Source organism: Triplophysa dalaica, chromosome 25, assembly GCF_015846415.1.
Source record: "Triplophysa dalaica isolate WHDGS20190420 chromosome 25, ASM1584641v1, whole genome shotgun sequence".
In the NCBI taxonomy this organism is placed as follows: domain Eukaryota; kingdom Metazoa; phylum Chordata; class Actinopteri; order Cypriniformes; family Nemacheilidae; genus Triplophysa; species Triplophysa dalaica.
The window spans coordinates 8,970,184-8,996,074 of NC_079566.1; the positions used below are offsets into that span (position 1 = coordinate 8,970,184).

Sequence of the window (25,891 nt, forward strand, 5' to 3'; positions counted from 1 at the left end):
TTGTTCCACCAGATAACACCAACAAAAGCACCAACAGAAGTACCAACAAACCTTAGCAGTCCCACAGAGATCATTACAGTTAACATCAACAAAACCATTATAATTCTCATTGTAATATAAAATCCATCCAAATTTCCGTGATGGATTTTTTATAAGGTCAAGACTCTATTATTCCTCCACCGTCTTTTCATGCCGAGGTTTGTCTTACCAGGCCACCACGTGGTGGCAGTATTCACTAAACGTGGTGGCAGCAGTACTCACCAAACAGGCTAAAACCAATTGCGCATGTCTTTCATCGAAATTGGACGTGAAAGGGTGTTTTTATTTTTGTGGTAGAATCGCGCACTAGCACAAACAGGTACTGCTTGTGTAACGCATTTAGCAATATATACATATAATATCAAAGGTTTTGATATTTGCCTCTAACTCATGTAAAAGTAACTCAAATACAGCGAATTTACTGCTGTGCTGTCTTCAGTTTTGTGTCGTGTTACGTTAGTCATCGCACCGATAATTCGGTTAGCTCTGCTGTGTGTATTTTAAATTTAAGTTGTTTATAACAGAACCCTTTTGGTCGCTGTTTGTGGTTAGCATAAACTGTTTGTTATTGAAGTTTGAGTTCATTACAGCGGGCTAAGTTCAGCAGCGACTGCACGTTTTCTATTGAAGTTAGTGCGTCGCATCAGACATGCATTCATCCGGCGGTGTTTCGAGGATAAAATTAAAGAGGGATTTGTTTAAGGTCGAAAATAAATTCGAGCCGAATAAACGCCGATGGACAGGCCCTAAAACTATGTCTGGTTTAAATCCGCCAGCCGAACGAGTCACACAGAAACAAGACTCGAGCGAAGACGCTCCATCGGCAGCAGATGTAATATCATCACGCAATGGAGACGAACCCTTCAGCCTTCGGGACTCGGCTGAACAAGACGATGGCCATGCGGGTTATAATAAAGGTAATTTACTCCCCAGAGTAAGTGACATTAGTGACAGTAAAGTTGAAATTGCTGAGACTCGAGGTCCCCGCACGAGGAGCCAGTGGGCGTCTCACGGCAAAGTGTTGAAAAGATTGTGTGATCATAAAAAGCAAATCTGCTATCGTTTGAGATTAGCTTTGTGTTTCGCCGAGAAAAAACAGCGAAACTGCGTTAGACGAGCGACGCACGCGCAGAACGACTCGCGATGCAGCGCGCTGTCCTACATGAACAATAACGTGTCTGTGAAATCCGGTAGTATTTCAATTAAGTCTACAGAGCCGCGCGGTGAAACTGCTGAGCAAACGTCACCTGCACGGCAGGTAAGAGAAGTAGATCCAAGATATGTTGGACATACTGGCGGTGCGGATATTTTGGGGCAGAAACCTCATCGTCGGGGTCCGGGAAGACCGAAAAAAGTTTGCATTCATGGTTTTGGTGAGTCCGGCGCACAGGTAAAAACGACCATCAAGACGGAGGTCCGGAGAGCTCAAACTTCTCGTGCAAGTCAAAGCAGATGCAATTTGTCTGGACGAACACCAAGTACGTCTTAACACACACACATGTTTTTAACAAACCACCTCTTTGATGGAATTTATAGCTTTCTTAATTATTATAGATCATTTGAACTCATAAAATGATTCTGCACAGTATTTCTTAGCCATTAATTGCTTCATCTCTTCGCAACTAGGCGAATATAAGTCGCCTAGGGGAAGGAGACTTTAAAAATGTTTGCTCTCTCACACCTTTATTCTCTCTTATTGCAGATAGCAGCTCAAGAGTTGAGCTGAGGAGATGTCTTAGGTCAGGCTCGAGGAAGGACCTAAAACGATTGGTGAAAAATTCGTGCTGTGCTTTGTGTGGTGATGTAAAATACAGCCCTCCCCCTAGTAAGAATATGGCCCATTTACTCGCTAACAGGCCACGAGTCGGCTGCCCCGGTCTGACTGCACGGCGGAAACGCGCTGGTCACATTTCAAAGCCCCTTCTACCCCCCACCGCACCGAATTTCCAGTTCGAGAAATACCCCATGTTGAAACTGTGTGACGTAGCCCGAGTGTTTGCGATAACATCCCGTGATTTCTCATGCGTCTTGCCGGAGTTACTAACACTAAAAAGGCACAAAACAGTTCAGTGCCTAAAGAAAGAATTCGGGTTTCTGATGCATCCTCATCGCTGTGGTGTCAAGAAGCTTAGGAGTAAGATTGACAACCAGTCCTGGGAAGTTTCCACTCCAACCAATAGCTGTACTTCTTTCTCATCAGGTGATCCGCCGTCGGGAGGTACAGGCTGCAAGTGTGTTTCAGAGACGGTAGAGGATGGATTTGTCAGGGATTGTGATGTCTATCCAGACGGCAAGAGGATACAGGTTGATCGTGTGGCCGATGGAGCTACTCCTAGCGTTTGTAATGGTGACGCAGAAAATACATTTCTGATGAAGAACGTCCCTGAAATTTGCGAAGGTACGACCAGCCTGGAGCTTCGGGTACCTCCAATAATACTCCGAAGAGTTCCTGCAGTGAATGGTTGTGGTTTCAGAAGTGAGGCTGAAAGTGAGAACGGCGGTCTCTCTCTGGATGAGGGGGAGGAGGACAATGAAACAAATGACGATTTGGGGGCTGAACTGAACTTGCTTGAGAGTTTCTCCTGCCAGAGAACACAAGCTTACGCGTTTTTCTATCAGTCGTCTTGTGCTCGCGTCTGCAAAACGTGGCCCTTTCCCAGATCGGGCCCTCCGGATGAACTGAGATCATTGCTTAGCGGACACCGCTGGATTGTGACCTCATCATTCCCAGTTACGCCAACTACTTCTACATGCATACCTGAAAAGGGTGTTCAAGACACACCTTGCATAGAAGCACTGGAGGCGCAAGCAGTTTCTTCTGTGTCAGGTGAGAAGCTTGAGTCACAACGAAGTGTGCAGAGAGCTTTTGAGGATTCCAGTCATGTTCCTGAGTTCTCAGCATTTGAAAAAAACAATCAGGTTGACAAAGAAGAATTTACTCATGTATTCAATTCAGAGGGGAGAAGTCCTAAATCCCAACGTATAGAAAATCATTGCATTCTCGGTACGCCTGGTCAGAAAGCCATCTCATTCGAGTGTGAAAATCAGCTTGTTGTTTCAGTCCTCGCAACAGAAGATTCAACCTCACCATCCAGATGTATTTTAAATTCCAAATGTACCCCATTCACTACCTGTCCTGTCAGCCAAACCCCATTGGTTGAAAATCAAGTGGAGCCCAAAATTGGTGCTGGTGCTCTTTACAACCCAGATTCACTTTCTGAACTTTGTCTTAAAGTGGAAACTCTGAAAGCACAGTGCCTGTCCTCATCCACGTCCCCTTCCGCAGCAGTACAGGTTACTCAAAAACCTGTCTCGCGTACGCTCAACAGTAAGCCGCCCTATTCTGGAAAGAGGAAACGTAGAAGAGGGTTTGACAGCTCTACGGTCACAAATTCATCGTCTTCTGCGGATGAAAATGAACGAGACGGTAAGCCGTCTTCAGATGAGGAACATGTGGAACATGATGAACCAGGGGGCTTGCGGTTAAATGATGATGTCACAAGTCACATTAAAGATAGAGGGGTCAACCCGTCACAATCTGTAAAGGATTGTATGGTTCCCGAAGGCTTTCTGGATGTTTCTCGAGCGTATGAAGAAGATGTACTTATTCTGGATGTGATTCAGGACGATCCAGATTTGTTTGGAGCTGTGGTTGCTGGTGAAACCGTAAATAAACGGGGAACAATGGCAAACCATGAGGAGACTAATACAAAATTTCAAACTGGGAATCACTGCAAGATTGTGTGGGACTTGGATACAGACAGGTAAAATGTTTTTACTGTTTTATTAGATATGGTTCTTGTGTTTCTTCAGCGTTTCTGTCATCATATCATCATCTGTCAATTTTTTTAAGTTGCGGCAAATCTGCACCAGACTTGAAACTTGAAAACATGAAAGATGATCGTCCTCGGACAGGTGCAGATTTTTTACATATTTTTGCATATAAATCAATAGTATGAAGTAATTTTTTGTGAATAATGCTGAATGCAGGGTCATTTTGTGTGTTTGTCTCACCTACAGTAAAAGAGATGGAGAGTAATAAAGCTCAACCTTCTAAGGGCCTTCAGTTCACATCTGCTTTAAAGTCTGAGGTCAGTGTGCTAATATGCATGTGGGGTTTTTTTCTGTGTATGAAAATTTTGCACCAAAACAGGATGTATATACTCATCTATAACACATCGTCACTGTCGGGCACAGACCTTGTATCTCTATTTTTTATGATTTTTGCTTTTTCCGAACTCTTCACTATGGATCGCCCTTCATGTTTGTCTGTGGGTTGCAAATGTTTAACCAAAAAAACATATTAAAACAGATTGTCAACTTTGACAACTAAGTGTAAACATTTCCTGAAAAGTAGCAGTTTTGGAGATGCAAGGTTTTTTTGTTGTTTTTGATTCTTTTGGCAAACTGATGACATATTTCCGCAAATTTCAAATACAAATATTGTTAGTATTTGCATTTATTTGCAGAACACTTAAAACTGGAGAAACGGTGCAAAACAACAGAAAAGATGTTCTGTTTTTTCAGACCCCACACACCCCTCTGCCAATCTATCATTTATGGGGTCATATGGCGCGGATACGTGTTTTTGGTGTGTTATAAGTTGCTCATGCATGTATTGGACACGTGAAATTGTACAAATGAAAGCGTGGGAACAAAAGATGGATTCTATCTTAAAGCGAATGCTCACCCAGACCTGCCCGAAACTTCTTGTATAACTACACCCATACAAATCTACGACAGTTTGTGGTATGATTTGAAAAAGACTGCCAAAATGTATACACAAGTAAGCTGGGTGTACCTGTCAGTACAATTGCTTTGGAACCTGATGGTTGTGCGTGGAACTAAATCACGTGAAACGTGGGTGTGCTCTTTCTTCTTCCTCTTGGGGGTTGAAGCGTCAGCATGCTTTTTCAGGAGAATGGTCCAACAAAGGACTAAGAAAAGTTGTTATGAAACGGATTTTCATGTTCGAAAAAATCTTTTCATAACCTATATGAACGCTGGGGGAGTGCATTAAGCACAGAAATACTACGTCATACGACCAACTAGATTTTTGAGAAGTTGACCATGTCAAACCTGAGCACATTTAACATAGTGAAGCAAAACAACAGAAATATTGGTACATGTTTTTAGGAAAACCTAAAAAAATATCATACGTGTCTTTTCATGCTGTCAGTCTTTCTCATAACTGTTTGATGACTTTGTCACTCCTGAGGTTTGATTTGTTAAAATTCATGACTGGAATAACCACAATACATCTAGAAATGCTGATTAAATTAAAACTGTAATGGTCTCTTACTTTCTTAATTTTTTTTTATTTACTGTCTTTTTCTTGCAGACTGCCGTAGACTTGAATAACAATCAGGAGATCAAAAATGCGAATGTGTACAGCATTAAGGTGATGAACTCAAGAACGTCAATGCTTGTAATGGACACAAACAGTTTCGGTAAGTCAGAACTCATTGGCTTTAATTCATTCAAAGTCAAATGGCTGTTATATTTATTCATGTTATCAAACTTTACATTAAGATTCTTTGCAAAAAAAATCTATGTCCTAGGATATGGTAATACTGCAAAAGACTCCTGTGCTTCAAGATCTTCAAATCATGTAAGTGTCGACACATTTTCTCTCTTTTTGTGGATTTTTTTCTGTATTCAGCATTCTTTCCCTTTCTCTTGTTTTTAGTATTGTTGGTTCTACTTTGATGAACACAACTTCTGCCAGCGACATTGTTGTCGATTCTCACACATACCAAGGGATGGAGATGAAACGGTGTGCAGTGCTATACCCATTCACTGTTTTTCTATGATTTCTCTCTTCTGTTTTAATTCACATTGTTTGAATAGTGTCTGCTTGTGTTAGTTTATTTTGTTTTCCTGTTTCAGTTCTGTATGGAGAGAATACAGAGGTTCTGTTTAGTGGGTAACCCTAATACTGTGCTGCGAGCAGGTAACAGATTTGTATTAGGCAGATCAATAAAGCAACATGAATTTGAGACTAAAGGATCACTCGGATTCTCGTTTTTTCTCCCTCTGTGTTTCTACGTGAAGTGGAGGTGTTTCTGGAATATTACAGCAAGTGTTCCCCCGGAGTGAGTTTTAGTCAGGAGATTGTCGACTCTCTGCTCTTTTGTCTTCTTAATCTGGGCTTCCTGAGGAAGTTTGTGGACATCATCAACCTGCTTCTCACGCACAAGAGTCTAGTGAGTGTGTTTGCCTTTGTGAAATCTCATATTATATGTGTATGTTTGTGACTGCATATGACAACTTGTGTGTGATTTGACATGTCAGCCTTCTCCTGAGATTGTGTTAGCTGCTTATAAACATGTGAGGGATAGAGGCCTGATGGACTCTATATCTGAGCTCATTCTACTCACCTCCAAGGTAAGATTCAGAGTCGGGTATGAGATCATATATGGTTATAATATTTAAGATTATAATTGACTTATTATCGTTTTTTATGACATTTCTCTTTAACTGTTGTAGTCTGTTGTGTGTGTTTAGATTGTTGAGGCTGGATGTGTGTTTGGTGTTGATCAGTGTGAAGTCATGCAGAGTCACCTGGAAATGATGCAGGTTCCAAGACAACAGATGGACATTTTCCTTGCTGTTAAATGCAGGTATTCTCTCTCTCTCTCTCTCTTGCTGAGATTGTATGTAATGTATATATTTGTAAGAATGCGTAATATATAAGGTATGTTAAAGGGTTCAAATGACACGGCTAAAACAAATATTATCATTTGTTTTAGATGTAATGCAATGTGTATACACAATTTAAGGTTACAAAACCCTGTATTTTCCACATACCGTGCATGTTTTAACTCCTCTTTGCCCCACCTCTCTGAAACGTGCTGATTCTTGTGTGTTATGATTGGCCAGTTAACCAGTGCTTAGTAATTGGTGGAATACTGCAAGCATGAGGCAGAAATGTAACGCCTCTTACCATATTTTGAACATCAGGTTCCAAAGTAATTGTATCGACAGATACATCTGGGCTGTCCTAATAAAATCATACCACGAACTGACGTAGGTTTGTGTGGGTTTGGTTACATGAGGCATTTCAGGCATGTGTGGGTGAGCATTCGCTTTTAGATAGAATGCATCTTTTATTCCCACACTTTCATTTGTGCATCTTTACCTGTCTAATACATGCATGGGCAACTTATAACACACCAAAGAAACAGAAACACATGTGTTCGTGCTAGGGATGGGCCGGTACGAGATGGTGTGATAACCTTGAACAAAACAACCACGGTTTCACAGTGCCACGGTATTACTATTACATATCTACAATGTGTTATTTTTAAATAAAAACAAGTTTTTTTTTTCCACTGAACACAATATGTTTTATTTTTAAGTAATGTATAGAACATTCTGGAACAGTAAACATGTCAGGTTAAATCATTAAAATAAATAAGTTCTTCTTAATTAAATTGAAATAAATGCAGTCAGTTAAGTGAGCCTTAACCTCAACAATAATCAGAAGTTCAGAACGTAAAAAATCACTTTAAATGAAAAAAATACAGTCACTTATTAAGTGAGCCTCAACATGCAGCTCAACAATGAAAACAATTTCTGTAAAAACGCAGTCATCGGAGACGTTTACTTTTTACACATTTATTTTTTTAATTATTATGCAGGAATGTAAGCATGGTCACCTAGTTCAAAGTTCATGTTGGGCTAGTTAATTAGCCAAATAGTATTTATTCTGACTTGACTACCTTTTTGAACCTGTTAGTGTCTGTTCTACATTATAATATTGAAGTTGAAAAAAGTTCAACTTTTCTGGAAAAAAACACCCTTTTCACACCTAACCAGTGACAGAGACCTGTCGTTTCCATTACAACATGTGAGGAACGTGATTGGTCGAGAAGGCCCAAGCTCGAAAAATAAAATGGCAGCTGAAACACCCGTTGGAGCATAGTTTTCTATACATAATACGTTAAATTTTCACTTTCAACAACTTTTGAATGCATTTCCAGCGAGAAATTTGTATAGTTGTTTTTAAATATGTGATTAGTTATTGCAAAGACACTCTCTGTTTCTAATTAAAATAGACTTCCGTTACACTGCCTATCTGTTTCTCTGGGCTGCCTTCGTGCACAGATGCAGCCTCTGAAGTCATGGCGTTCGGCTGCTGTTTGTAATAAAACAATGCCAGCGAGTTTTTTAACTGCGTCTTTTTAGACGGGAAATCCTGCACACAGTTGACTCTCACTCACTGACTATTTACACCAACTAAAGGGGGAGGGGCCACGTGGCTTGTTACGCTATCGCTGCACATAACCTGAGGGATTCCTGCACTTTCCGTCTTTGAGGACGAGAAAAAAATGTGACTATCGCAGGAATTGTATAACAGGAATTTGTAGTGGTTTTGACAACACGGATGCTTAAAATCGACCCATGCCTAGTTCGTGCCATATGACCCCTCTAAGATGTGCTCAAAACTTTGTGATGTTACTTTCTTCTGCATCTGAAGGGCTCTGGCCACTAACCCTCACACTGCAGAGCTGTCTGATCTGGCCCAAGCTGTTGTCAGGGTAGAGGTAAGATTAGGATTTTCCTGTCATTTATTATACAAGGGTTGCACAATTTATAAGAATTCAATATTAAAATGTTTGCAATGTTAATGAAAAAGGATTACCATAAATGTTACCATAATTTTTTTTATTAGCATAAAACAAAAGAAAGACAAATTAATTAATAGACAAATTGATTAATCATAAAATTGTTGTTAATTGCTTGATTTGGTTATTCATTTGAATTGTTAAACAATTAGTCATTTCAATTTTGAAGCATGTGCGCCACTCTGTTTGTGTTTGGCCAGATGTTGAAGCATTGGGAGGACTGGTCTGGCATGGCACACGTGTTCTGTGATGTTTGTGCAGGTCCACACAGTACCAGCGAACTTCACAGGTTCTACTGCTGTGTTACTATGGCATTGTTAAAAGAGCCCAAAGACAAACTTACTCTCCCGTACGAGCCGTTTGCCGAATCAGGTATACACAGACATTTGTTTTTTGGATATGCGAGTATAGGCTTGTTTGTTGTGAACTAATTCAGGGTCTCTCCTGCATAGAGAAATTGGAGGCGGCCACCTCCGTCAAATGTCATGCCGGCTCAGACACTCGCCAAAATTATGTCGGGTGTCTACTAGGATGGGCATTTAAAGCAAAAATAATATTCGAAGATCGATGAGAACTATTCGAAGATTATTCTAAATTCACACCCCTCCCCCCCATTTAAGCATTAAATCCATGACGACACACTGCTTTATTTATTATGGAATTGGCAATCTTACATAAAGCCATGCATTAAGATAACGCGCTGAAACATTAATATATTAACAACCGAATGAGGGCACTTATTAACAGTACGTCGTACCTCATAACGCTAAGACATTTCCTTGTAAAATATGAGCATGCGCATTTATACCAACTAAAAAACAGCAGTGTGGTTGATCAAGAAAAATATAATAAAGCCATAAAGATTTTGGACCAGACTTAAAACGCGTTAAAATATATTAACCGAATGACGGCATTTGTTAACAGTCCCGAACGATTTCATGAATCAACAGCTCAAAAGGCTTAAGTTTCAATTGTCATGAAAAAGTTTCTCCAGTCTGGCAGTGATCGTTTTTCTAGACGAACAGTAAACTCGGGCTGTACAAACACCATAAGATTTTTAAAGCCCTCTCCTTCAACAAAGCCGATCGGAAGCATATCCTTAGCGATCATCTTAGTAATTGAAGCCATTATTTGCTCCGCCCGTTTGGTATCCAAATTGGTTGGTCTGACCATAAAACTAGCAACTGATTGCTGACTTGTGGATGGACCTGCTGGGTGATCGCCCTCAAATGACTGTGCATCGTAGTTGTTGATCCAAGATAAGCCAGCTTTGCATTGCAGAGTTTGCACTGCACTTTATTCTCATTCATTTTATTAAAGGACCCCCACACAGAACTCACCGTCTCAATTTATCTTATCCGTTATGCCACGCGGGTCTACAGTGTGCGGAACTTCTTTAACAATTGTTGTTAGAAACTTTTTATTGTCTCTTGAATGACAGCCTTTAGATTTGCGACGTTATTGGCACCGCCGCCCTTTGGTTACTTGAACACGTTACGCATGAAAACACAGCAAATTCTTTAAGATCGCACACACTATTCGAAATTCTATAATTAAAAAATCTAATCGAATATTCGAAATTCGTGACTCATCCCTAGTGTCTACACAAGAAATCCTGGGTGCATTTAACAGACTGTAATTTGTAACTGCAGTTGTGGCATTACGCCACAGTGAAGGCGCCGTTTCGTTATCAGCACACTGAGACGCTAAAAAGAGTTGCAGAACAAGAGGTAGCTGTGTTTCACAGCTGCTTGTTTTGCATCCAAGTACATTTAATTTCTTGAAATGTCTTAAGTTAACTATTAACCATCATTGTAACGTCTTCAGCTGTAAAGTTGGATCGTTGAATCGGCGTAATCTGTAGACGGCAAGTTCACCAGTATGAATACACATTGCGTTCAGAATGACTCATTTGACCGATTGAGTTAAACTATTGAACTTTTCAGTCACTAACGAATGTAAGAGATCATTTAAAGTAAACAACAGAGAGTGCAAGATGTGAATTAGCTTTGCTCATTATGTAAGACTGGTTAATTAATTCGGATATTGTGGGCTGAAAAGTTAGTTGAAAATGATAGAATAGCTTTATTTGATTAAAAATAAAATCTGATTCGTTGAATAAAACTTAATGCAGTGATGCAGTTCATGATACTGATCTTACAATACGGTTTATTCACAGTTTATTTTTACCAAATGAGTTGAGACAAATTGGAAATGAAAAACTGCCCTTTCATTTCTCAAATGCTTGCAGGGTCATTCCGTGGCAAATCAACAAAAATATATATATTTTTTAACATTTTTGTAGAAGGAAGACCAACATCTGGAGTGATGTAAAAAAATATGAAATGCCACCGATGAATAATAATTAAAAGATCCATTAAAAATTCTTGTTAATAGAAGGAAAAAAGATATGTTTTTTGGTTTCAACATTACATGTAAAATTGCTCTTTAAAATAAATTAATTACCAGATTTTTAAAAAATGGCCCAAATTTGAAAAGAATCATTTACCTCTAAGACTAAACATAAAAGGACTTTAAGAATATTGTTCCCAAAAAAAGGGTTGGTCAAGTACAACAATGTTAAAGGACATTAAGGTACCTGTAACAGTTCTGGAGATAGAGGCATGCACATTTTGCAAAGAGAACACAAAAATGCACTTAATAAAATTATGATGCTGGAATATTTCTCATTTTATTTTTTTACCTCATCTAATACGGCTCCAAACTTCAAGGCAAGGCTAGGCATGTTTATTTAGATAGCGCAATTCAAAGTACTTAACATTAAATGATTGACGAGGAGAAACAAGTAGACTTAAAATGCAAATGATTTAAGATCACAAATACAACTTTATATTTTAAGAAACAATAAAACATCATTACAATTTATAAAAAATGTGAATGTATATATAAAAATAATAACAATAGAAAAAGAAATAAGAAATAGAAGTGCAGATGGTGTTAACCAGCACAGTGATCAGGTTGTAAATGCATACCTAAACAAGTGTGAGAATTAGTGAAAATTATAATTTTACAAATAAATTGATTACTCAATAACTTTTCATCGGTGTCATTTAATATTTTGGCTTTGGTCACTGCGGATGTTGGTCTTGCTTCTGTAATTATAATGATTAAATTTGTGCCGGGCCCTTTGGTTGAGTTGACACAGAATGACCCTGCACATTTTCTTACTAAAATGTAATTGTTTTATGTCAAATAACAAAATTAAACTTCAATTTTAAAACAAATTCCAAATCGAATTCAAATGTCTCTTTAATCTAAACAAACTAATACTTTCTGCTTTTCTTGGATTTCTATATATTTAACCCTCATGTTGTGTTCGGGTCATTTTAAGGTTTTGAACACAGCACAAGGGTTTAGAAATATCATCATATTCACGTTTTTCAAGTTTACAGTAAACCCAGTGGACCCTGCTGTTCAAATTCATTAAATATCTCAACCGACTTGAATCGTCAGATATAAAAGATTTTCAAGCGGCTCACTTTACATTGTTAAAATCCCTACTAAAACGTGGAAAATAAACACAACATAACATTGAAGGCTGAACCAAGTGTGTAAAGTGAAAATTGTTTTTCAGGCCAGATTCACATGATTCTTGTAAGGGCCATGGAAATTTTAATCTGCTACAAAATATTTGCTTGCTCTTTGGCTCAAATCTCTATATCTTAAAAAAAACGAAGTCAAGGAGATTCACTACAGATATGTTCCTGTTTTTTATTACAATGGGTGGATTTTCACATTGTCCTTTTGTTAGTATGTCAGCAAGTCCCATCCGACGATATGGTGAAAATCACCCTGGGAAGAATCGGAGTCTCACTGATTTTTAGGTACCACGGGACACGAGAATGGAATAAGGTGAGTGTGTATCCGGTTTGTGTAAGCACGCCATACTGTAATGAACCCTTGACTGACTACTGTATGTCTGTCCCTCGCTGTCCTACAAATAGGGGGTAAAGCTGGTCAACGTGATGTTCGGACTTCAGATTGAGTTCACCACACTGAAGGGATTTATGGGTAATGAATACAAGGTGTCTCGCTGTCAGCTGGTCACCTCTGCAACTGAACTCTTTCTCCACAGCGGGAGCATTGAGGGCGCTCTGAAGATGCTCAGAGGTAAAGGCGAGTTTTTAATATCTTGTTCAGAATCCGCACAACGGGATTTCCAGTGTATTTATTTCTGTTCCGTCAGCTGATAAGTGGTTCGTGACCTCAAAGGTGTGGCCTTGTGACCCGGCTGACATTGACTGTCGAAAGCGTGTCCTGACTCTCTTAGCTGGGAGAACGTCTCACAGAGATACGTTTGACATACTTGCCAACTTGCCAGGACTCAGACAACCTATAAGTAAGTCATTCTGTTGTCGAATCATTTTGTTGGATATGACATGAGAGATGCTTTGGAAGAGTAGGAGTGTTATGTCCACTTTTGATGTCCTTCGGACAAGTAAATTTGTCATTTACTTGTCTGAGTACAAATATTACTTGTGAAGTGTCAATATTCAGATGTGCTCAAATTTGTTGGTACCCTTACAGCCTCATTCCTCCTGAAGAGTGATGAAATTAAAAGCTATTGTATCATGTATACTTGCGTGCCTTTGGTATGTCATAGAATAAAGTAAAGAAGCCGTGGAAAGAGATGAATTAATGCTTATTCTACAAAGATATTCTAAAATGGTCTGGACACATTTGTTTGTACCCCTCAGAAAAGATAATACATAATTGGATTATCGTGATATTTCAAACTAATTTGTTTCTTTAATTAGTATCACATGTGTATCCAATCTTAATGAATCACTGTGCTTTTTGGTATCATTGTGTGCATCACACTGAACATGGACCAGAGAAAGCAAAGGATGGAGTTGTCTGACGAGCTTGGAAAGAAAATAATAGACAAGCATTGTAAAGGTAAACGCTACACTATAAGACCATCTCCATGTTCCTTTGACAACAGTTGCAAATATTATTCAGAAGTTTAAGCTCCTTGGAATTGTAGCCAACCTCCCTGGGCGCAGCCGAAAGAGGAAAATCAACCCCAGATTGAACAGAAGGACAGTGTGAATGGTAGAAAAAGTACCTAGGATAACTGCCAAAGAGATACAAGCTGAACTCTAAGGTAAAGGTACGTCAGTTTCTGATCACATCATCCTTCGCTTTTTGAGCAGAAGTGGGCTCCATGGAAGAAGACCTAGGAGGACACTTTTGAAAGAAAACAATAAAAAGGCAGACTGGAATTTGCTTAAATTCATATTGACAAGCCACAATCTTTATGGGAGAATGTCCTTGGACAGACGAGTCAAAACTGGAGCTTTTTGGCCAGTCACATCAGCTCTATGTTCACTAAAAAATAAACCTTTCAAAGAGGTGAACACCATACCTACATGAAACATGGAGGAGGCTCTGTTATGTTTTGGGGCTGATTTGCTGCATGTGGCACATGGTGCCTTGAATCTGTGCAGGGCACAATGAAATCTCAAGACTATCGAGGCATTCTGGAGCAAATCGTACTGCCCAGTGTCAGAAAGCTCTGTCTCAGTCGCAGGTCATGGGTCCTTCAACAGGATAATGACCTAAAACACACAGCTAAGATCACACAAGAATAGATAAGAACAAACTACTCAATATTTGGACTATTCTGAAGTGGCCTTCTATGAGTCCTGATCTGATTCCTATCGAACATTCAAAGAAAGAGCTGAAACTTGCAGTCTGGAGAAGGCACCCATCAAACCTGAGACAGCAGGAGCAGTTTGCTCAGGAAGAGTTGGCCAAACTACCTGTTAACAGGTGCAGAAGTCTCATTGAGAGCTACAGAAAACATTTGCTTGCAGTGATTCCCTTGGTTGTGCATCAAAATATTAGGTCACAAATATTCCCATCATTTTTGTCCATTTACATTTTCACTTCTTTTATTATTTACAATATTATGTTGAATAAAAAATCCAAAGCTAAATCGGATTTCTATTAATTGTGGCATAAATGATGGTGGATGCCAATTACTTTTGTCAGTCTCAAGTTATTTCAGAGAAAACTGTGAATTCTTCTTTTTTGTGGAGGGGTACCAACAAATTTGAGCATGTCTGTAACGGTTTCTGATTCTGATTGGTATTATTTGCTTATAAGTGTTTAACCTAGTGTCTACTGCGGCCACCTCAATTTGGTAATACTCTCCATGATTGCTATAGAACAAAGGCAAGCAGTAATTATTATTAGTGTCATTGTTCTTTTTTGGACAGCAGTGGTGCTACAGAGGCCAAACAGTTGTAGCACAAGTTCAAAACGTCTCTATTGTCATCATTAAAAAAATGTGCAAGTGTAGTTCCTCACATGGATACGCAGATAACTTATAAATTACATTGTTACATACATATGGATAAATTAAGGCCATATCATTTTTAGTTTCCCCTCAATTTGTTGAAAGTTCTTTGTATTTTGTTTTTTTACTATACAATAGTGGTATATTCTTCCACATAAATTACTGTAGTAAACTATTGTGTTATTTACTATACTATGCAAGATCTTTATGATTACTATAAAAAAGGTGCGACCAAATTGTAAGTTGGTGCGACCAGTGGAAAAACGAGTCTAGAGCGCTGTTGAGTTTTAGTGTGTTTGAAGATGGCTTCAGTCAAACAGCAAAATAAATGCTCGTAAAATAAACTCTGAGCAACACGGGAGATGAAGTTAATGTCTTTTATACACTCATACAGTGCAGACTCCGAAAACTCCACGACCAAGTAGTATGTTAATCTTTGCATCTCATTCATTTAGAAACGAAGAACAGCCAGATGACGTATTTAACGCAAATAACAGGATTCTCATCTAGTTTCATGGAGTCAATGCGTTGCCACATTGATAATTGTTACACACTTACGGCATTCATCAAAACACATGCAGCTCTGTTTAATTCTTATTATTCTAGGACTGATTTTTTTCATAGCACTGTTATTGTTTTTAAAGTTACTTAAAAAATTATCTTTCACTTGCCCATACAAAACATTCACTTGTCCTGGACAAGCGTTAATGTCGAGACCTGCCGGATATCAACCGATCACTATTTTAAAGTATACTAAAATGTATTTTTCTGTTTAACATATTAAACTTTGAATTCATTTTCCCAGATGGTGTGCAGGTAGATGAGTATACTGAAATGTTCAACGCTCATCTGCATCTGTGCGTGATGAAGCAGACATTACCGGTTGCTTCGGATATTCTTGAGTTTATGTTAGCACAGGGCATGGTTCCTGAAACCGCTCGGCTACAGAACCTCATCCACAAACTGGGCAAGCAGAACAACTGGAGCCGCGCCAGAACTCTCTTCAATCGTGAGTCTTACAGCTTTTATGATTTTCATTTCCTGAGGATTTTTCATTCTGCTGACATTAATAAAAATGTATTTAATATTTTTTACAGATCAACCTCAGTTTTTAGAACTAAAAACCTTTTTTTAATGAATATCAAAGCGTGTTTTATATAAAACTTCACATTTGCTCTACATATCCAGTGTGCTGTTGTGTTTTCTGTTCCAGGTGCTCGGTCAGCTGGCTATTACTCTGCGGTGGTGTGCGAACAAGACTCTTTGTTTCTGCCTTGTAGTCTCACTGAGATTGAGATGACGTTGGCCTTCGAAATGTTCATCACATCTGTTAAAGCATACCTTAAGGCCCCCACTGGACCCTCCCAGCCCATAATCATCACACTCAGACGGTGAGTGAGACATTAATGGATATGTTAACTGGTCCGAACTGCACTGTCAAGGTGGCTGCGATTATTTAAAAGTTTTTCATTTTAGGCAGGGCGAGGTCGAGGATGTAACCGAGAGCATGTACCTGGCAGCTGGCTGTCGACTCCTCTCTGCTGCGCTCATTCCGAACCCCAAACTGAGCATACGCTACACAGCTGTCAATCAAACACAGGAACAGTTGTTTATTCTGGACCGTGGCTCCGCCCACAAATGGCTTACTCAAAACGAGCAGTGGGCGCTAGAGATGTGGGTAAGTTAACAAGAGCACAGGCTTTTGAACAGACACAAGAGTGTCAGACTCAGACTTAGTCAAGTTCTTTTCATTTGAATATATTTGCACATTATTATTTATGTGAAGTTTCTGTTCATCTCATTTACATTCTCTCCATATATTTTTCTCTGGTAAAAACTTTATTGAAGGAGTGTTTCGAGAATTTGTTTTGTTGTTTCAGGGTCCTTAATATTTAAAAGACTAAAAAAGGATTGAAAGAAGATCAACTTCAGATTACCTGAAACAACAAACTTTATTCTTGTAGAATGGAGAATTAATAAAATGCATAAATAACGGCCACAAATGCTTTGTAAAGATCTTCTCTTAAATACTTTGTGCCGCATCTGTAAATATTTCCTTTTTTTGTGCAGTGTCATTTTTGTGGAAGTACCAAGTTAGTGTAGCTGTTTCCAATTCTCAGGCAAAAACAGTGTGAAACTTTCTGTTACTAACATGTGAAAATCCTTCAGCGCAGTGGTTCTCAAAGCACTTAAATACATGTCATCATTCGGTACAGGTTTGTCTGGGTTGTAAAGTGATGTACACATTTCAGTTTGTTCTGTTTAAAAAAATAAATAGAAAATTATTCGATCTAATCTGATGTCAGTTGCTTTTATGATGTGCAAGTGTATATTTTGTCATGTCTGTTCTGTTTCTTTGTTTTAATATACATTTAGGAAATAAAGGTAAAGGTTGTTTGGTTTAAGAGGGGTAAGGGTTGCAATTTTCACAGTTTACAAAGTAAAATGTAACATTAGTGTAGTAGTCCAGTGCTTGGGTTTATGCCAGTGTGAACAACCATATAAACAAAAAAAAAGAGGTAATAGGAGGCTAAATACGTTGTGGGTGAATATTAAAATGAATAACTGTTCGACATGCAGGATATCTACTTATTCTGGTATGAAGAGAATTGCAATTTCCTTGTCTTTATGTATAAAATATGGCACTTCAAGGGTTTTAGATGACAATCCAGTATAATTAATTTGACCTTTTTAAAGTCACTAAAATGGTGAACTGTGGTGTGTGACTTGCCAATATAAACTCCCTCAAAAAGCACACTACTGATGATTTGCATAATCCGTGTCAAATGTTATTGTTGCGTAAATACACCCTTGTAATGAAGCATAAATTAACAGATTATGTCAGTTGGGTAGTTTGTTGCAATTAGAGGTCTTCACGGGTCCACATCCGAAAACCCAAGATCCGAGCGGATTCCTATCTAAAATATTCACAGGTCAGGTATAATATTTGTATCTTTTGGTCTCGGATAATTTAAAATAAATACGTTTTGCCAAATAGACCCGAGAATAGTGCGTCACTATCAGTAATACACACTGTACCTCAGTAACCACTGTATGCTTCTGCACATTTTAATTATTTAGGACTCGTTCTAAAATTATAAATGAAATGGTTACGTTTGCATGGAATTCTGCTAGAATCTTGAGCATTTGAATATTCATCTTCTACAATATCAGGAAAATAAGACCTTTCTTATCCAAGCATGCTGCGCAGGTCCTAGTCCAGGCTCTTGTTCTGGCCAGACTGGCAATGCGCTCCTAGCTAGACTTCCTGCTTGTATAACAAAACCTCTACAGAGGATCCAGAATGCAGCGGTTGGAGTGGTCTTCAATGAATCGAAGAGAGCACACGCCACTCATCTCTTCATTAAGTTACATTGGCTGCCTGTAGTCGCTGTATATTGAGCAAATTACATTGTTTACATATTTGATAGAAATGAAAGAGCTATGGTTTCTAATAAACATAATTGTGGCCAGGGTGGTTCATATCTCTACAGGACTTTGTGCAGCTCTTAAACTCGCAGGTAAAAAACACTTAAACCTTAACTTATCTTTTGTTGCTGAAGAACAACCCATAGGAGTTTCTTTTAACAGAAATCATAGCTTTGAAAGGGACGACCCAAAAGTATTTTTGCTTGTTTCATTATTAGAAAAATAATCAAATTGAACATTTTCCAAAATTAAATAAGAAACCAAAACATATGGTTAAACTTTAGAAACAAGGTCAACAAAATAAACTGAGAAGCAACAAAACTGACCTTCCTCCATCAAACAAAGAAAGACATTAATACATAAGGACTAGTCCAAATAAACACACATGGGGGAAATCATTGACAAACTAAATGAGACGTTTAACCCAAATATCACAAAATAGATAAATTAAACTACAAAGCTAAAGAAATAATATAATAAATAAGTATTAAGAAAATAAGGAATCAGCAAAAGAATTAGAAGTCCGGCACCAATCAATTCTCACTGGACCCTCCCGCGGTCAATTAGCCAGTTAGTTACGGCAAGAGGGCATTTGCGGGTCCGGTGGCACGCCGCTCCCTTTACATGGACGGACCGCTCCGAAAGTGCTGGGCCCCATCTCTGCTGCTCCACAATACGGTATCTTAAACTCAAAAGAAACGATAAATCAATGAAGCGAACTAAATTGTGTGCACCCAACTAGTAAGTATATTGATTTTCAATAAACAATTTGAAATTAAATAAACTGTGTATGAGTCTTCTTTCTAAATAAATTGGAAAATGTGTATAACTGAAGTGTGAGCGAATGAGATTGTGAAGCATATTTACCGTTCACAAATGTGTGCCACTATGGCGAGCCATCAACAGACTAATAAGTCACAGACTAATAATTGACGAATAAGTCACTTTAAACAGACTAATAAGCTTTTTGCACTACCTTACATCTGCACTGTTGTTTATTTCACGGATTTACACTCTTATCTGCCATTACCTATCTTCTTTTTATTGTTAATATCCCTGGTTGTAATAGTTGTTTCGACATACATGTGTAATCTGTATTTATCTGTAATTTTAAATATCATTTTTATTATGTGTGGTGTTATTTTTTATGCACCATGGGTCTGAGAGTAGCGCAATTTCAATCCTGTACGTAGGCTACTGTACATGTGGCAAAATAGACAATTACGTAGACTTTGACTTTGAAAATGCTGCAAATGCCATTGATGGAAACAGCGCATCAAATATTGCATACTATTATTGCATATAAATAAGTGCAAAGAGAAACACTTGTTGAGGGTCAGCCTGCCACAGCCCTACAAAATATTCATGGCTTCCAAACGGGAGACTGTTGCTCGAGTCAGATCAACAGGACCGAGATTCGTGTTGGGAACAGCCCGATAAACGACGGGAGCAACAACCGACTGTAAGAGAGCAAAGCTTTGTATTTACTTAACCCTCAATCTCTCCTTGGGGTCAATATGACCCCAATCAAGTTTTCCTTAAAAAAATGGTTCCCTTTGTGCTTCATTGGGGGGGGTTGTTGTTTAAATAGCTGTGCTTTTTTATTTGTTGCCATAATGGTTAGTCTTCTCTTTGGCTGTGAACTTTTTTGTACAAGGATGTTACACTTTGTCAAGGAGAAGATAAGTCTGTTGATTGACTCCAGATCTGATCTTTTTTTAAACAACTAGTTAAGTACACAACTAGTTTGTGTTTTCTCCTAATTTGCTCTCTTTGATACACAATTAGTTTAGTACTATTTTTGATTCTGCGAATAATTAAATTTCGTAGTACACTTTGTAGTACACACATTTTTTCTTTATGTAAGTATGGTTGCAGTATAAAGAAAAAACCAGTACTAACTAGTTGTATACGAAACTAGAAGTGTGCACTAAGAAATGTACTCACTTCGTAGTGCACACTACCTAGTACACTTCATAATGCACACTTCTAGTTTGGTAAACAATTAGTTTAGTAATGTTTATTGTGCAACCATACTACCAATTAAATATGTAAGTAACAATTTCTATTACACTGCAAAAAAATCTTAAAATGCCTCGTCTTGTTTAGTACACAACTCGTTTGTGTTTTCTTCTCTTCGATACACAAGTAGTTTACTACTCATTTGCAAAGTAAATTTCATAGTACACTTCTAAATACACACTTCGTAGTGCACACTTCTGTTTAGTATACAACTAGGTTAGTACTGTTTGGTAGGGTTAGGTATGAACAAAAATCCACATTACAATTGTTAAATTACGGGCTTTGAGTCCTTGCATCCTTGAGTCCACTACGAAGTGTACTTTGCACTACGAAGTGTACTAGGTAGTGTGCGCACTTATTCTAAACTAGAAGTCCTAGGAGTGCATCAACTGAACCCTAAATCAAAACTTGTCTATCTAAAGACCCCTTGTATATCAGGTTTGCTATGGTCTTTGGATAATGGGATCTAGAAACCAGGACAAAAGGGAGTGAGGGGTTTATGGCTTTCCTCTCAATGATCCAGTCACTACAGTAGAAATAAAATAGACTTTGCGGTTGGAAGGACTCAAGGATGCAAGGATGCATGGACTCAAATCCCCTTAACCCCTTTGAAAATTAAGGGAGAAATAAAACACTTTGCGGTTGGAAGGACTCAAATCCCGTAAACCCCTTTGAAAATTAACGGAGAAATAAAACACTGCGGTTAGAATAATAAGGACGCAAGGACTCAAGGTTGCAAGGACTCAAGGAACCTGATATACAAGGGGTCTTTAGATACACAAGTTTTGATTTAGGGTTCAGTTGATGCACTCCTAGTAAACTTCGTAGTGTGCACTTTGTAGTGCACACTTCTAGTTTAGTACAAACTAGTAAAAGTGGAATAACAAGGATGCAAGGACTCAAACGCCGTCATTTAACAACTGTAATGTGGATTTTTATGTTTCCTAAACTAGAATTATGCAGTGTGCACACTACCTAGTACCTAGTACACATCGTAGTGCACATTACCTAGTGCATTTTGTAGTACGCACTTAGTACATTAACAAGAAAACAGTACTAAACTAGTTGTTTACTAAACTTGAAGTGTGTAGTGTGCACTACAAGGTACGTACTACGAAGTGCACTAGGTAGTGTGAGTCCTTGAGTCCTTGCATCCTTATTATTCCACTTTTTACTAGTTTATGCTAAACTAGAAGTGTGCACTATGTCGTAGTGCACTTCGTAGTGCACACTGCACTATTCACAACTCGAATATTGAGATGACATTGCCGACAAACAATTTAGTTGAAACAATTTAGCTGAATTTAATTTCTAAAAAAAAAAAATTCGGAAATCTGCAGATAAACTTGAATAAACTTCATTGCGTTTCTACCTAATTTAAGGGTCTTTTTCTTAGTTCACTAACAGATATCTTTCTTGTATTAAGCTTAAGTTGTGAACATGTTATCTATTTATTTTTGTTGAAATTTTAAACATAACATAATGTCTAAATATAATTTTTGCTTCAAGTAAATGTACTTCTTTATTTTTTAATAAGCCAAAAATTCTATGATTTTTTTGCAGTGTAATTCCTGCTTCCACTGAAATATCAATAAATGCTAATATAAGCGAATAATAAAATCATCTGTTTATTTTTACATTTACTTAGGGTTGCAAAAATAAATTCCATACCGGCTGGGGCAACAAAGCAGTTGATGTCCAGCCTGTAGAAGGACATTTTGTTAATGTGATCTTAAAAGGAGGCTACCGCATTTTGACTATGGGCCTATATGAGGTCGAGGTGTACGCCTAAGTGTTACGCAAATATTTTTGAGAGGACATGAATCATGCTTCCTTTTTGTGTGTCTTAGACAAATCGGCAATGGTTCATTCCGAACGGGTCAGTATGGCACAGAAAGTGTAACCTGACACAGTGTAAATTGAGCTTATAGGCCTATATCTGTATGGGTCTCACACAGAACATAATTGATGGGAACCGGTAGGCTGACCTAACCAAGGACTCTTGTGCTCAAACAGATACTGAAAACAATCCTTGGTGGAGACTGAATCTGATTCAAAGTCATGCAATCATTATATAGACCTACCAATAGCGCAGACTGCTGCTCTGAACAGCTGAATGGAGCTGTGGTTCACATCAGAGATACACTAGAGTCTGAGGGCCTTGCAAACAGTGTAAGCATTAATAATAGATCAATGTGATCATTTTAAAGTGTATAAAGTGATACTTATATTTCTTCGGACACTTTTATTCAGGTGTGTCAAAATGTCCTCCATCCCTGCTGGAGGGTCGTGTCACTTCCAGGAGAAAATCGAAATCAGGAATTGTGTAAAGTTGAGGTATTCGGGATAACAGTGGATAAAAACCATCAAGTGCACGTTTTGGAATAATTATATAGAAATAATCATAAGCCAAACAAGATAGCAAATCATGCATACTCCCCTTTTTGTTACCTGCAGCTCTTAATAGTAGGCCTCTTTAAAGTATGGTAAAATGTAATGTTGTCATTTGTCATGCTCAGTGCAACATAAAATATTAATACATGTGTTCTTACTTACATCTGCCTTTTTTCTTTCTCTAAAAAAGCAATTTTTATGTAAACCACATGATGTCACTATTGCTTAAACTTCACATTGAAGAACAATAAAAAGGCCTTCAGGGTGTGTGTGACTCTTACAGTAAGGAAAAACTTCAACCTTTCTCTGATAATTAAGCTCAGCTGGAAAATAAAGTGTCCTTGTTGATCTACGTCCAAAGCTATTAAGATCCTTCGTTGTAACATTACTGAGTCCAGACATTAGCCTACTAAATCAAAAGTGATTCAATATTAACTGTGCAAGATATGCATATGGGATCATTGTTAGACATTGCATTGGTATTGTAAACATTCAGCCTGTTCCTTATCCGCAGTGAATTGAGAATGACAACGTTTCATCATATTAATTGAATCTGGAGCATCTGTATGCTTTGAAACAACGTTGTCTTCCTGATAGACCATCTGTGCATTATTCTCCGAAGTGCTTGTACAGATTTCTTAGATTTGTCAAGTTGCTGTTGTATAGACAGGCATTAATAATGTGAATAAGAGAGATTATTCTAGTGTGACTGACAAGCAAAGAGCAAAATAGAAAGCACAACATATTATTAAATCATTGCTCTACTGACATTAATGAATGTAATATTTAATAATCATAATAGTTGCTTGACCTAAGTATCGAGTCAGTCTACTGTTGCAAACATACAAGAAACAACATCAGTGCCACATACACAAATAATCAGGACTTCCTGACCTCAGTGTAGAAGGAAAAATCATACAGTAAATGGCACAGGAACACATTGACCAGATGAAAGCTCCATATGTGTAATTCTGCAGATTACTAAAAGAGTAATTGAGTTTCTCTTCTTACTGGCATTATGTGACTAGGTCAGATCGCACCCTGTGGAGCTGAAATGAGCAGATGAAGTGTGCATAATGTATAGGGAAAGAAGCAGTCTTCAAACTCCCTGTGACATAACAAGCCGTTACTGCAAGGATTCATCTGCAAAAGCCTTCTGTGCACAAAGTACCTGCAAAATTGCAGCTATTTAAAAGCTATTTTCTAATTAGGTTAGAAAGACTTGCTGGGGATTCAATGAGAAAATCTATAATTGCTGTGACATTACCACTTGAACCCTAGGAATTATTAGCCTATACGGAAGAAGCCTCAGGTCTATAGGGGATTTGTATTTTTAATGCACTTGCCTTGAACTGGCCAATGGCTGAAATAACAGGTAGCCTATGAATCAAAAATAGCTAGGTGAAGAATATAACTCCATTTCTAAAGAAGACCTATCATCCTATTTGATCTGTTTCGCCAAATGCATAAAACTTTTTTTGTATAGCCTCTTTCCCCCCAAAGATACATTGCCCAGTCATTCGTTTTTGTTTTGACCATTCTGAAAGGTCCAGTGCCTTAGGCTACAGCGATTCGCTTCATGCCTCAAGCTTCACTTATTTTCTCAATTTCATTTTTTTCCAAACGATCTCTGACACTAGCCTGTGGATACACTTTCTGTAGGGCCCAGTATGTATTTATACATATATTTAGTATTTAACATATAAAATCTGCCAGTGTATTTCAAACAGAGTGTGGTAAGTATTGAACAGTTTCAAATCGTTTTTAACTGATTAACAATATTGGCAAGCAATGCTTGTTTAGTATTTAGGACTTAACAATAAGATTGACCTGTGACGCAAGGTTTGTGCTGTGCATGTGGGGTTTTGTGCCTTGCCAGCGTAAATATTCATTTTTCTGCTTGCATTGAATATTTCTTATTATTGACATTTCAAAAATGCGACTTTATATGACTGATTGACATAAATAGGGATTTAAATTATAAACATGTGAGAATGATTTACAGCAGTCTTGGAAGAGGCAACTGGTGTGGGTGGATTTTTTTTAACAAATCCCGGCGATAATTGACATAATTTTTTTATAAATATATTTTATATACAAATGTTTAGCTCTAAGTAGAGAAATTGAAAAAGCTCTTTTTCATCAGAACATTTAAAAAATGGGAAGCAAAAATCGGAAAATGCACAACTGCATGAAAACATCCCAAAGCCCGGTTTTAACTAATGTATTACCATGAACATCATGCTGGTTGACCAGCTTCACCAGGACCAAACCAGCAGGGAAATATGTTAGCCTAATCTACTCTGAAACATTCATTGAGGTCAAGTGTAAACGTGCTTAGTTAGAATAAGAAAATAAGACACCTCAAAAAGGTTTCTATTCAATGACCTGCTCGATACAGTAAAATCTGCTTTGCAAATGGGTTCCATTTGTTTGCTGTGACTCTTATCCCCACGGCAGTAACACAAACTCAGGAAAACAGCCCCAGGGTTGAATATAATTCCTGCAGAGATCAGCGACTTCCCAACTCACCAGTCACGGCAACTATTCAGTGCTTGTGGAAAGGTACTGAGGTTGTTTTCTCTTCTGTAACTTTGTGACACCTTTTACTGAAACACTTAACACTTGCTGTTACTTCGGTTATGTCAGGACTGTGTAAGGTCCTTCAACTTGTCCCAAATCCTGGTGCTCAGCGTTTTGTTAAAAGTGGAATTCGGGAGATGAATGTTTGTGAGGTAAACAATTGTTTATGTATACGGGAGAGCAGGCTTAGTTTTCACATTCCGATGTCACAAGAGCCCTAGCTTCAAACTTGAAAACATACAACCAATTTGAATATATAATTTATTTTCTGTTTCAGTTCTTTAGTTGGCTCCCCCGTGACTTTTATTTTGAAGCGGGTATTTTCTGGTTTTAGGGTTTTCCTGGTTCACTGGTTTTCTTTGGATTGTGTAAAGATGTTTGTTCCTAAATTGAAATTCACCCCACTTCAGACCTCAGATCAGTCAAGTCAAATCACAAAATAAAACAATCATAAAAGGAATGAATACAA

At 38.1% G+C, this 25,891-nt stretch overlaps 1 protein-coding gene across 1 annotated transcript; it reads left to right on the plus strand.

Annotated features, from left to right (window-relative positions):
* Window positions 1-974: 974 nt before the first annotated feature.
* topaz1 (testis and ovary specific TOPAZ 1) lies at window positions 975-17,289 on the plus strand. Its single transcript, XM_056740850.1, has 20 exons — window positions 975-1,517; window positions 1,742-3,803; window positions 3,893-3,954; window positions 4,060-4,130; window positions 5,381-5,489; window positions 5,601-5,650; window positions 5,729-5,815; window positions 5,929-5,992; window positions 6,094-6,245; window positions 6,334-6,426; window positions 6,547-6,662; window positions 8,522-8,588; window positions 8,870-9,041; window positions 12,442-12,542; window positions 12,635-12,800; window positions 12,877-13,029; window positions 15,800-16,003; window positions 16,208-16,385; window positions 16,471-16,672; window positions 16,875-17,289. The coding sequence occupies exons 1-20, from the start codon at window positions 1,202-1,204 to the stop codon at window positions 16,881-16,883; spliced, it is 4,434 nt and encodes a 1,477-aa protein (XP_056596828.1). The 5' UTR covers window positions 975-1,201; the 3' UTR covers window positions 16,884-17,289.
* Window positions 17,290-25,891: the final 8,602 nt, after the last annotated feature.